At 41.0% G+C, this 14,273-nt stretch overlaps 1 protein-coding gene across 3 annotated transcripts in view; it reads right to left on the bottom strand.

Moving 5' to 3' along the window:
• NT5C3A (5'-nucleotidase, cytosolic IIIA) overlaps positions 1-4,640 on the bottom strand; it is a 41,128-nt gene extending 36,488 nt beyond the window's left edge. The window contains exon 1 of one of the 3 annotated variants that reach the window (XM_004314893.3): positions 4,432-4,640. In XM_004314893.3, coding sequence (XP_004314941.2) covers positions 4,432-4,569 — 138 coding nt within the window. In that variant the 5' untranslated portion in view covers positions 4,570-4,640. The remainder of the gene's footprint in view (positions 1-4,431) is intronic. The other 2 variants (XM_004314895.4, XM_019925935.3) reach the window with 2 other exon arrangements.
• Between the last annotated feature and the right edge of the window lie 9,633 nt (positions 4,641-14,273).

The raw sequence follows: 14,273 nt of genomic DNA on the forward strand, positions 1-14,273 counted from the left end.
AACTTTTAGGATTTAATCTCTTAGCAGCCTTCCTATATATCCTACAGCAGTATTAGCTATAGTCATTACGTTGTACATTATAACCCTAGTACTTATTTATCTTAAAACAAAGTTTGTACCTTTAATAAAGGATATGAGAAGAACTGAATAAGATTAAACCATCTCATCTTTTTTTGTCATTAGTTTTCTATTGGAGAAAAATAGGTAATCTGCTGGTAAAAAGTAAAACCAGAATATATTCTGGTAATACAAAAGAAACAAAAAAGAAAACAGTTGATATATAAAAATTGGAAAGAGGTGCCATTTAGTAGGAGAAATTAAGTCAACTGGACAGAAGTAAAGAACAAAGTAAGTAGAGACAGTGCAGGGCTGAAAATAAGACATAATGTAAATTAAAATATGCAGAAATAAATGGATGCTATAAATCAGTGAGTAGTACAGTCGGCCATTCGTATCTGTCAGTTCCACATCAGCGATTCAACCAACAAAGGACTGAAAATATGTGGGGGAAAAAAATTCCAGAAAGTTCCAAAAAGCAAAACTTGAATTTGCTGCTTACTGGCAACAATTTACATAGCACTTACATTGTATTTACAACTATTTACATACCATTTACATTGTATTAGGTATTAGAGATAATCTAGAGATGATTTAAAGTATATAGGAGGTTGTGTATAGGTTATAAGTAAATACTACAGCATTTTATAAAAGGGTCTTGAGCATCCTTGGACTTTGGTATCCAAGCGGGTCCTGGAACCAATCCCCCATGGATGATGAGGGGCTACTATTCACTCTTAGAGAGAGGGATGTTCCTTATTCCTTTAAAAAGGCATCTGTCCACCTGTGTTCTCTATCCTCTACCTTCCTATCTCCTCTAGAACTCAGCTTGATTTTCCCTCTCCCCCTCTCTCATTTTTTTTGGCCAAGCTGTGGGGCTTGGGAGATCTTATTTCCCCAACCAGTTACTGAACCTAGACCATGGCAGCCGAGTGCTAACCACTGGACCACCAGGGAACTCCCTTCCTCCTCTCTCACTTCTTTAAGCACTCGTTTTTCACTGCCATCCTGCCTGCCAACATGGTCACGTGCCAACCATTCAGAACCAAAACCAAACCAAACGTACACTGACGGCACAAGTATTTTTGTACTCAACAATCACTTTCTGGTCTTCTTCACTCCATTGTTCTTCTAGTGGCTGTCCAACCCACAAGGCTTTCAGTTAATTTTTGATCTGTGCAGACTGACACTTCTGCCTCTGCCCCTTCTTGTGGAAACATGTCCTGTTACCCCATCTCTGAGATCTCTGTTTTCTTTACTGAACATCCACTATATGTCAGTATTCTCAAGTTTTCTTTTTTCATTTTGCTGCAAAGTTATGGGTGAGAAATTATTATCATTTCCACTATTTACTGCCAGGAGGCTAGACACTTGAGAAAGTAGTTTCCAGTCCCAGTTTATCTTCGCAACTCCAGCACTACATTTTCAGTTGCTGTTGCTAATAATAACAGGTAATGCATATACTATATATTACTATGGGCCAATATATGGCAACAAATACTTTTCTAAGCATTTTACTTATTTTAACTAATTTATGGACATTTCTACTTGGCTAAACAGGACAAAGTGAACTTATTGTTCCACATTGTCCCTGCCTCCTCTTTCTTTCCCCCTTTCTATCTTGGCTAATAAGGTAGCCAGTATCACCATTTAGCTTGTAATCCCCCCCACCCCTGTGATTAATCTCTTTATTTAATGATCATAAATAATGATAAGCTCACAAATGATAGCAATTATGTCCACTGTGTTATTTCATGTAATCTTCACAACTATCCCATGAAATAGGTAGTATTATCATCTTCCAATTAATAGATGAAGAAACAGACTCAGAGGAGTTAAATAACTTGCCCAAGGTCACACAGCTTGATAAATGAGAAAGCCTACATTCAAAGCTAGGTTTGTATGAGTCCAGAGTTTGTAGTGCCACTAAGTCCTGCTGATTTTACCTCTGAAATGTTTATCCTCTGATCGCTCGTCTCCTAGTCTAGACCCTAATCATCTTTCACAATGAATACTGCCAACAACCTCCTAAATTATTTCCTTCTTTCCAGGCTCTCCGCTTTCACCCTATCTTGTCTAAGTGATCTGTATAAAATATAGTTTTGAACATGCAACTATCCTGTTTAAAAACCTTTCATGGCCCCCTATAGGCAAAGCCTTTAGAATGGCTTTACAAGATTCCTTTACAATTTGGCGTCTTTGCCCACATTCCCCATCTCTTCCTTCCAAATACACATCTGTGGCTTCCTGGTGTCACAGTAGTTAAGAATCCCCCTACCGGGCTTCCCTGGTGGTGCAGTGGTTAAGAATCCGCCTGCCAATGCAGGGGACCAGGGTTCGTGCCCCGGTCCGGGAAGATCCCACATGTCGTGGAGTGGCTAGGCCCATGAGCCACAACTACTGAGCCTGCACGTCTGGAGCCTGTGTTCCGCAATGGGAGAGGCCGCGACAGTGAGAGGCCCGCGCACCGCGATGAAGAGTGGCCCCTGCTCTCCGCAACTGGAGAAAGCCCTCACACAGAAACGAAGACCCAACACAGCCAAAAATAAATATAAAATAAATAAATTTAAGAATCCGCCTACCAATGCAGGGGACAGGGGCTCGATCCCTGGTCCAGGAAGATCCCACATGCTGTGGAGCAACTAAGCCCGTGCGCCACAACTACTGAGCCTGCGCCCTAGAGCTTGCGAGCCACAACTACTGAGCCCACGTGCCACAACTACTGAAGCCCACCCTCCCTAGAGCCCATGCTCCGCAACAAGAGAAGCCACCACAATGAGAAGCCTGGGCACCACAACCAAGAGTAGACCCTGCTCACCGCAACTAGAGAAAGCCCGCGCGCAGCAACGAAGACCCAACGCAGCCAAAAATAAATAAATTAAAAAACAAAAACAAATACACATCTGTATATGATGCTGTAGCCACAAGACTACTTGTCCCTATGCCTGAATTAATATAACATTATGTATATATAAAGATTGACTGATTTCTATACTACAAACCATGGGCCTTAATTATTTTCACAAAGATGGCAAACTGTTCTTATAATGGCTTCATTGTGGATTTTGTGAAAGCATTGATTTTTACCTTTACCTGGTTTCGAGGAGAAGTGATAGACTAATCCACAGTCTAAGTACATACAAGAAGGTATGGCAATGTGGGTTTTTCCCCCACATTTGTATTATACATTTTTGGTTTGGAACAAAAGGAAGCCACTAAAGTTTTCTATGCAGGACAGCAACATAAACAAAATGAAATTTTTGAGATGAAAACATTTGCTGCTATGAGTACAGAGATGGAGAAAGACTATGTAATAATAATCTAAGACTAATTTAACCCTACCGATAAACAAAACTATTGGCATATGAGATATGTGGGAATTAACATTTTTTTTTTTTTACTTTTAATTATGAAAAAATATTTCTGTATTCAACCTAGGGCCAATAGCAAACAACGGGACAAAAAGTTTCTTTGATCAATTAGAACATATGATTGGGCTAAGTATTCTAACATGAACCTAAAATGATATTATTTAGTACAGCGGTAAACCGTCAACTGACTTGTCAAAAATACTTGTCCCCAGAAGTTCACGCGTGTAGTACCTCATCCGGAGTATACACGGGATTCTTCACTCCAGGAAGTATATTAGAATGCAACTCACTGAGAAAACTGTCTTGACGAGTGGGCTCTAATTAAAAAACAAAAACCTAAAAACATCCCCAACTTTGGAGAAAATATTGCTTATAATGTACCTCAAGAGGAATTCTTCAAACACTGTCTTACAATAAAATTGGAAATAAATTTCTAAAACGTTATGTAAGAGGCTTGCGGGGAAAAAATGAACACGAAGGGTACATCCCGGCAGTTTGAGACAAGAAGGAATAACATTCAAATACAAAATAAACTACTTTGAACTCCAGCTGGGTTAACTGGCATTCCTTTAATTAACCACTGAGAAGTTACACCTTGTCATAATCGAACTCATCCTACCCACGATGCAAAAAAAAAAAAACCCTCATCAGAATGGGATTGTTGCAACAGTTTGACGCGGGATGAGGGAAGGAGAAATCTGCCCAGAAACGTCCGTTTATTTCTCGAAAAAACGGGTTTTTGCAGCGGGAGGCACCTTGTTTCCGAATCACCTATTTTGCTGCCTTTTTGTTTCAAATGGAGACATAACAAAGCCCATGGGAAGCCGAGCGCCACCGTCGAAGGTCCAAACCAGGTCACCTGGCCGCGGGGTGGCCGCACGCGGGGCGAACGGCTCCCTTGTGGGCCCCTCTCATTCCAGCAGCGGTCGGCATGTGAAGGCGAGGCCGGACGGACCACCCGCGGCCCCCTAAGCGCTCCGTAGCGACGAACCCCCATACTCACCATCTCGATGATCTTGGTCTTCCGGCCCGTCTTTCTCTTCAAGGTGAAAATGTACTGGGCCAACACCGCCCCCGCCACGACGGCGCACACGCTGGCGCTCGCTACCGCGCCCACCCTCGCCACCGCGGATCGGTCCATGGACGGGACCTCCCGCGCCTCGCGTTCCAAGAAAAGAGGTCGCTAGGTGGCTGCGGGCCTCGGAAACGCCAGCCAGTGAAGAAGCCCCAACGCCCCGCCCTGCTTGCATGAGCCCCGCCCCCAGGAAAGCCCCACCCACGAGCGCCCAGCGGCGGGAAGCCGGAGCGAGGAGGAGGAACTAGCCTGCGTGGGCGGCCAAGGTGGGGAAGCGGATCTTCTCAGAACCTGGGTCCGAGAGACTGAGGACAGAAAAGGGGACTTGGAATTAATTCTCTCTCTCTCTCTGCTAATGAGGACCAGGCAGTGGTTCATTCCAGCCCCGCCCAGTAGAAATGTGATTCTAACCATCACTCAGAAAATATCCTCTGCCTTGCACCCGCCTCTGACGCTCAGGACTACAACCCCCAGAAGGCATCCGGGCTCAGCTATCTGACTTGCGCAGTAGCTTGGCTGTAAAGTACTGTGACAGACTGCAGGGTGCAGCTAAGAAAACGAGGGAGTAAAAAGGTGACCTACAGAATGTGAGAAAATATTTGCAAACCGTTTACCTGATAAGGGGTTAGTATCCAGATTATGTTAAAAATTATGTCAATAACAAAAAACAACCCTATTAAAAAACAGGCAAAAGCCTCAAATAGACAACTGGTCAAGAAGCTTACGAAAAGATACTCGATATCACAAATCAGGAAAATGCGAATCAAACCCACAGTGACATATCACCTCACACAAGTTAGGACAACCATTGTCAAAAAAACAAAATTAAAAGTGTTGGTGAGGATGTGGAGAATTGGAACCCTATCCGCTGCAAAACTATGTGCCTATATACTACTGTATTGTACCTTTAAAAATTGTTATGTTGGTAAATTTTACGTTATGCGTTTTATGCCACACACATAAAAACTTGCTATGACAACACACCAAAGGTGGCTTGAAGTTAGGCTGGAACAAGTAGGTGTTCGTCCTTTTTCTCCTACATCTCAGTCAGTCATCACCTCTTCCATCATTTTCTCTTTGTGAGTAGCAGGACTTGTTCTCACCTTCCTGGTCTCTTTCAAGGGACGGATGCAGTTTCCTCTGCTTTTCTCTGGGGATGACAGGAAGGGGATGCAGTGGAACAACTTGTGGGGGGGAAATCACGCCAACTCTGTGATGCTACTTGGTGAGGTGCTCTCTTTGCCCGGGACATGGAAGAAGTTGGAGCAGGAGAATAAGAGGGAGCAGTAAGGGTTGTTTTCTCCGCATCCTCTGCTCTTGCTCTAGTTATTCCAGCCCAGGGACCCTGGCAGGTGTTCTGCTTAAAGGGAAATTTGTGGAGAGTTCGTAGAAAGGTGGGATAGAGCTCACCTGAGCAGGCATCTGGTAAGAAAACAAGTCTGGAATTAACCACTGGGTGTATGAATGCCTTTTGAAGAACTGGGAAACACATGGTGGCTAATATCAGTCCATATGTTTGGTTTCTCTCTTGTTGTTTTTAACTTTTTAAGTATGTAAATCTTTGTTTTTCAGTAAATTATTGTCTACAGTGATAGATGATGCCACTTGGGACAGCAGGAACCATGGGAAAAAGATGCAGGGATTTGATGTAAATTTATGAATTTTGCTATGCATGACCTTACACTTCTCTCTGAAAGGATAATTGGCTTGGCCTTGGTTTGAAGTAGTTAAGTAGTGTTCTTGTGAGGAAGAGCCATTTGTTGGATGTGGGTTTAAGATCTCCTCACACTAACACTCCTGTTAAAAATTAAAACAACGGAAAGCAAAACTAAAAATACACCACTGACACCTGCTCTCTCATTTCTTTGGATATTAAGTTGTGGGATGGTGACAGCATACAAGAAACTAAAGAGCAGGAAGAAAGCAGGCAGAAGCTAGCTTCTGCCATTAGCTGTGCTTAGAGGAATAATGTCATATCTCTAGGCTTTGCTTTCTTATCCTGCAAAAGGAAAAAACCAAATGATTTTGGACACCTCTTAGCTATTAAAGCTCTTTGATTAGAAAGTAATGGTCTTTTTCATGCCCTGGAACTTGGCAGAGGCCCTAGGAAAAAGAAGAGGGAAGTCCTGCTATAAAGAAACATCCACCTAAGGCAATCAAGTGTCACTTCAACCAGTGCTTCTCAAATGGTGGGGTGAATGTGAACCACCTGGGGATGTTGTTTGGGGTGAGGCCAAGATTCCACATTTCTAACAAGCTCTTGGGTGTTGCTGATGCTCCTCGTCTGGGCACTACACTTTCAGTAGCAAGGAACTAAGTTGTGATTGGGGGGCTTTAAGAGACTTTAAGGAGCTCACAAATGGAGGGAGGGGTGGCTAAAGAGAATTGATAGAACAGGAGAAACAAGAAGGAATTAAAGTTTGCCAATGTTATTTTGTCAACAGAAATAGATCTTCAGTTTTATGGTTTTTTTTTTTTTTTTTTTTCGGTACTGGGCCTCTCACTGTTGCGGCCTCTCCCGCTGCGAAGCACAGGCTCCAGACGCGCAGGCTCCAGATGCGCAGGCTCAGCGGCCATGGCTCATGGGCCCAACCGCTCCGCGGCATGTAAGATCTTCCCGGACTGGGGCATGAACCTGCATCCCCTGCATCGGCAGGCGGACTCTTAACCACTGCGCCACCAGGGAAGCCCAAGTTTTATGTTTGAAGTCCATGGGAAATTACAGTTTGATATAGACAATGTTGGAAAGTTAGTTTTGCTTAATGGAGACATTTTTCTCTTCATTCTAGCAACTTGACAATTTTTTCACTAACGAAGGTGTTCAAGGCCTTTGTCACATTACAGCTATTTTTACCTGATACAATTACTTCTTGTTTGAAGTTATTTAAATTCAAACAGAAGCCATGTCTCTTATCTAAGCATTTTGATTTTGTATATATCATTCAATAGCCTTGAATGAAGAAGAAAAATTCTCTTGCACCACTGCTTGGGTGTTTTATATGTTCTCTAGGCAGGGCGCATGAGGTTTTCTCTTCTGTCCGCATGAGCGGACAGTAAGACCTCTTCAGATGTTGGGCAGATCTTCCCTTCCTATTTTATCACCTTGAGACTCTCTTTGAACTGGCTCCTGCAGACTGTGTGCAAAGGATCACTTACTTGTTGGTTAGCCTATTGATTTCTGTCCTTGGCTGTGACTCCAAATGGAGCTTTTGCCCCCAAGTCTTCATTATTTATGGTGGATCAGCAGCATTTGATATAGCTGGTTACTCTCTCTTTCTAGATACACTTAAAAAAAATAGGTCACAATGGTATTATTTTTATTTTGTATTATTATTATTTTTTTTTGGCCGCACCACTTGCGGGATCTTAGTTTCCTGACCAGGGATTGAACCTGTGCCCTCGGCAGTGAAAGTGCAAAGTCCTAACCACTGGACTGCTAGGGAATTCCCTAGATACATTTTTTTTTCCACTTCCTTCCAGATAACATTCCTGGTTTTCCTTTGATCTCCTTAGATGCCCCTGTTCAGTTTTCTGGTGACTCTTCTTCTCCCTGACCTCTACAGCACCCTAGAGCCCAGTCCTTTTGCCTCTTCATTTCTCTATACCTCAGTCACTAAGAGATCTCCTTCTGTTTTTCTGACTTTAAGTATCATGTATATTCTGATTACTCTCTTTCCCAGAGCTGCATCCTGCACAGGTATATCCAATTTTTTATTTGGAACCTCCACTGAGATGTCTAATTGACATCCACACTTAACGTGTACAAAGCTGAACTCATTATACCTTCCTTCCTAACTTCTGCTACTCACTGTATTCTCCGTCTCAATAATAGAATTTCATCTGTACAGTTACTCGAGTCAAAACTTTGGAGTCATCCTTGACCTCTCTCTCAAACACACCATCTGGATCCAAAATACATCCAGAATCAGACAACTTCTCACCTCCACTTCGACCATTTTGGTCTATTCTACCATCATCTCTCGACTGGATTACTGCAGTAGCCTTCTAAAAAATTTTCCCTCCAAAATCTATCCATGCTCCTTCACAGTCTGTTCCATACATGGTATCCATAGTGATCCTTTGCACAGTACATCAAATCATATCACCCCTTTGCTCAAAACCCTCCAATGGTTCCCCAGTCCACTCATAGTAAAAGCTAAAGTCCTCACAATGGGCTGTAAGTATATGTATTCCTATAGTCTCCTTTATCTTCTTTTAATATTTGCTCAAAAGTTACTTTCTCAGTGATCATTACCCTGACCACACTATATGTAATTTCAGTCCTTCCAGCTCGGGCAATTCTGATCCCCATCACTCTTACCATAGCACTTACTGTCTCTAACAGACTGACAGACTAGTATAGAATTCATTCATTATGTTTATTATGTCTCTCTTCCTGATACAATAACCTCCTTAACGGCAGAGATTTTTGTTTTCTGATGTATTTTTGGCTTTAGAACTGTACCTAGAAACAAATTATATCATATGTGAAAATAAGGATAAATCTGGAAGACAGTATGCTAAGTGAAATATGCCAGCTTCAAAGAAGAACAAATACTGCATGATTTCACTTAAATGAGGTGTCAAAAACGGACAAACTCATAGAAAGAAACAGAATAGAATGTGGTTACTAGGGTCCAGGGGACAGAGACATGGGGAGTTGCTGTGCAACAGCTATAAAATTTTAGTTATGCAGGATGAATAAGTTCTACAGATTTGCTGTGCCACACGTGTCTATAATTAATAATACTGTATTGTATACTTTAAAAAATTTAGAGGATAGATCTCATGTTAAGTGTCCTTATTACACACACATTAAAAAAAAAGTGGCTGTACTGGGCTTCCCTGGTGGCGCAGTGGTTGAGAGTCCACCTGCCGATGCAGGGGACACGGGTTCGTGCCCCGTCTGGGAGGATCCCACATGCCACGGAGCGGCTGGGACCGTGAGCCATGGCCGCTGAGCCTCTGCTCCGCAGCGGGAGAGGCCACAACGGTGAGAGGCCCACGTACCGCAAAAAAAAAAAAAAAAAAAAAGTACCAAATTACATTCCCATTAACAGTGTACAAGGGCTCCCTTACCTCCACATCCTCAACATTTCTTATTTGTGGTCTTTTTGAAGATAGCCATTCTGATAGTTGTGAGGTGATATCTCATTGTGTGTTTTTTTTGCGGTACACGGGCCTCTCACCGTTGCGGCCTCTCCTGTTGCGGAGCACAGGCTCCGGACGCGCAGGCTCAGTGGCCATGGCTCACGGGCCCAGCCGCTCTGCAGCATCCTCCCAGATCGGTGCACGAACCCGTGTCCCCTGTATCGGCAGGCAGACTCTCAACCACTGCGCCACCAGGGAAGCCCTCATTGTGTTTTTGATTGCATTTCTCCGATGATGAATGATTTGAGCATCTTTTCATGTGCCTGTTGGCCATCTGTATGCCTTCTTTGGAAAAATGTCTATTCAGGTCTTCTGACAATTTTTTAATCGGGTTGTTTTTCTTTATAAATTTATTTATTTATTTTTGGCTGCATTGGGTCTTCATTGCTGTGCGCAGGCTTCTCATTGCGGTGGCTTCTCTTGTTGTGGAGCACAGGCTCTAGGAGCGCGGGCTTCAGTAGTTGCAGCACACACGGGCTCAGTAGTTGTGGCTCGTGGGCTCTAGAGCACAGGCTCCATAGTTTTGGTGCATAGGCTTAGTTGCTCTGCGGCGTGTGGGATCTTCCCAGACCAGGGATCGAATCCATGTCGCCTGCACTGGCAGGCAGATTGTTAACCACAGCACCACCAGGAAGTCCTGGGTTTTTTTTTTGGGGGGGGGGGGGTTGTTTGTTTTATTGATGTTGAGTTGTATGAGCTGTTTATATATTTTGGATATTAACCCCTTATTGGTCATAGCACTTGCAAATATTTTCTCCCATTCAGTAGGTTGTCTTTTCATTTTGTCAATGGTTTCCTTTGCTGTGCAAATGCTTTTAAGTTTAATTAGGTCCCATTTGTTTATTTTGGATTTTGTTTCTTTTGCCTTAGGAGACAGATCCAAAAAAACATTGCTATGATTTATGTCAAAAGTGTTCCACTTACGTTTTCTTCTAGGAGTTTTATGGTTTCCAGTCTTACATTTAGGTCTTTACTGCATTGTGAGCTTATTTTTGTATATGGTGGTAGAAAATGTTCTAATTTCATTTTTTTTACATGTAGCTGCCCAGTTTTCCCAGCATCACTTATTGAAGAGACTGTCTTTTCTTCATTGTATATTCTTGCCTCCTTTATCATAGACTGACCATAGATGCGTGGGTTTATTTCTGGGCTCTCTATTCTGTTCCATTGATTTATGTATGTTTTTGTGCCAGTACCATACTGTTTTGATTACTGTATCTCTGTAGTATAGTCTGAAGTCAGGGAGCATGATATTTCTAGCTCTCTTCTTCCTCAAGACTGTTTTGGCTATGTGGGGTCTTTTGCATTTCCATACACATTTTTAAATTATTTATTCTATTTCTGTAAAAAATTCCATTGATATTTTGATAGGGATTGCATTGAATCTGTAGATTGCCTTGGGTAGTATGGTCATTTTAACAATATTAATTCTTCCAATCCATGAACATGGTATGTATTTCTATCTGTTTGTGTTATCTTCAACTTCTTTCATCAGTGTCTTCTACTTTTCCAAGTACAGGTCTTTTACCTCCTTAGGTAGGTTTATTCCTAGGTATTTTACTCTTTTTGATGCAATTGTAAATGGGATTGTTTCCTTAATTTCTCTTTCAGATAGTTCCTTGTTAGTGTATAGAAAAGCAACAGATTTCTGTATCTTTGTATCCTTCAACTTTACTGAATTCATTGATGATTTTTGGTGGCACCTTTAGGATTTTCTATGTGTAGTATCATGTCATCTGCAAACAATGAAGTTTTACTTCTTCCTTTCCAATTTGGATTCCTTTTCTTTCCTTTTTTTTTTTTCTTGTCTGACTGCTGTGGCTAGGAATTCCAATACTATGCTGAATAAAAGTGGTGACAGTGGGCATCTTTGTCTTGTTCCTGATCTTAGAGGAAATAATTTAGCTTTTCACCATTGAGTATGATGTTAGCTGTGGGCTTATAATATATAGCCTTTATTATGTTGCAGTATGTTCCTTCTATACAAAATTTCTGGAGACTTTTTTTTTTATCATAAATGGATGTTGAATTTTGTCAAAAGCTTTTGAGATGATCATGTGTTTTTTTATTCTTCATTTGTTAATGTGGTGTATCACATTGATTGATTTGTGGATATTGAAAAAATCCTTGCATCCCTGTGTAAATCTCACTTTATCCTTTTAGATTCATTAAAAGATATATGATCCTTTTAATGTATTGTTGGATTTGGTTTGCTAATATTTTGTTGAGAATTTCAACAATGTTTCATCTATGTTCATCATGATATTGGCCTGTAATTTTCTTTTTTGTATGACATCTTTGTCTAGTTTTGTTATCAGAGTGATGCTGGCCTCACATATTGAGTTTGGAAGCATTCCTTCCTCTGCAATTTTTTTGGAATAGTTTGAGAATGATAGGCATTAAATCTCTCTAATTCACCTATGAAGCCACCTAGTCCTGGATGTTTTTTGGGGGAGTTTTTTTTTTTTTTAAATTACTGATTCAATTTAATTACTGGTAATTAATCTGTTCATATTTTCTATTTCTTCCTGGTTCAGTCTTGGGGGATTGTACATTTCTAGGACTTTGTCCATTTCTTCCAGATGGTCCATTTTATTGGCATAGAGTTGTTTGTACTAATCTCTTATGATCCTTTGTATTTCTGTGGTTTGGTTGTAACTTCTCCTTTTTTTTTTTAAATTTATTTATTTACTTTTAGCTGTGTTGGGTCTTCATTTCTGTGCAAGGGCTTTCTCTAGTTGTGGCAAGCGGGGTCCACTCTTCATCGCAGTGCACGGGCCTCACTATCGCGGCCTCTCGTTGCGGAGCACAGGCTCCAGACACGCAGGCTCAGTAGTTGTGGCTCACGGGCCTAGTTGCTCCGCGGCATGTGGGATCTTCCCAGACCAGGGCTCGAACCTGTGTCCCCTGCATTAGCAGGCAGATGCTCAACCACTGCGCCGCCAAGGAAGCCCGTAACTTCTCCTTTTTCATTTCTGATTTTATTGTTTTGGGCCCTCTCTCTTTCTTTTGTGATGAGTCTGGCTAAAGATTTATCAATTTCATTTATCTTTTCAAAGCAACAGCTCTTAGTTTCATTGATCTTTTCTACTTTTTTTTTGTCTCTATTTCGTTTATTTCTGCTTTGATCTTTATGATTTCTTTCCTTCTACTACCTTTGGGTTTTGTTTGTTCTTTTTCTAGTTTCTTTAGGTGTAGGCAAGGATGTGGAGAAAAGGGTACCTCTGTATACTGTTGGTGGAAATGTAAATAGATGTAGCCACTGTGGAAAACAGTATGGAGGTTCCTTAAGAAAATAAAACTAGAACTACCATGTGATCTGGCAGTTCCACTACTGGGTATATATCTGAAGAAAACAAAAACACGAATTCAAAAAGATACAGGCACCCCAACATTCATAGCAGCATTATTTACAATAACCAAGATATGGAAGCAATCCAGGTGTCCATCAACATTGACATTTGCAACAACATGTGAGGATTTGGAGGGTACTAATGCTTAGTGAAATAAGTCAGACACAGAAAGACAAATACTGTATGATATCACTTATATGAGGAATCTAAAAAATAAAAAAAAGCTAGTAACTATAACAACAACAACAGAAGGTGGTAGAGTGTGTGTAGCTACAGCATTTAATATATTTCCAAATGTGTATGTGTCGACTGCTTTGTATTTTAAGCCCTCATGACCAAGATCCTGAATTTAAAAAGTTTCTACACGTACATACACAAAGAATTATACCTGGCACATAGCAGGTGTTCAATAAATATTTGTTGACTGAATGAAGAAAGCATATTGGTACATTTTAGCAATTGCCAGGAATTGGGTCTGGATGGATGGATGAAAGGTAGGGATCATAATTCCCCTTCATCTTTCTTTTGAATACAAATTACCATTGTAGTCTTTTATGGGTTAGAGAATTAGTTTCTTGTATCTGAAAGAAACCAATAGTAAATCAATAGTACACTAAAAAATAACCTGATGGAATATGGATGCAGATTTAAGTAGGATCAAAAGGCATGTGGGCTTAAATTTTCATCTCATTTACTTTTTTTTTTAAACTTCAGTTCACTTCTGCCTTGCCTTATTTACTTTAACTAATGGCTCTCAATTTATTATTATTTTTATATCTACCCTTGCTACTGTCATGGAATACATTTGAACTGGCAGCTTGGTTGCCACAAGATTCTGAAACCTTGTTTGGAAACTTGTTCCACTTTGAAGCTATACTAAAAAGCCTAGGTGATTTGAAGAAGGTCCAGGAAAACTATGAGAATATCTACATTGATTCTGGGTCTTCAGAGCATTCAGAGTGACTAGGTGGTATTTCAGGCTGGGAAGCTGGGGAACATTCTGATCTGGGCTGCAAGAGAATGATGTATCTTTGGTTGTCCAATAGTATGGCATGTTATAGTATTCTTATGCTTCTGGAGTACATAAATGAGAATATATGTCATTTATTAAATACTGTAACTTCCCTCTCAAATGAAACAAAAGCAATAAAAGTACAATAAAAGGGTTTATTGCATTTAAGTCTGGCTGCCAGATTTGAAGTGTAATCATAAGCTGATTTGTAAGGTTATATAATGCAATTAGCAATAATGAGTGATGCAAATTTT

The sequence above is a fragment of the Tursiops truncatus genome, chromosome 9 (genome assembly GCF_011762595.2).
Source record: "Tursiops truncatus isolate mTurTru1 chromosome 9, mTurTru1.mat.Y, whole genome shotgun sequence".
NCBI lineage: Eukaryota > Metazoa > Chordata > Mammalia > Artiodactyla > Delphinidae > Tursiops > Tursiops truncatus.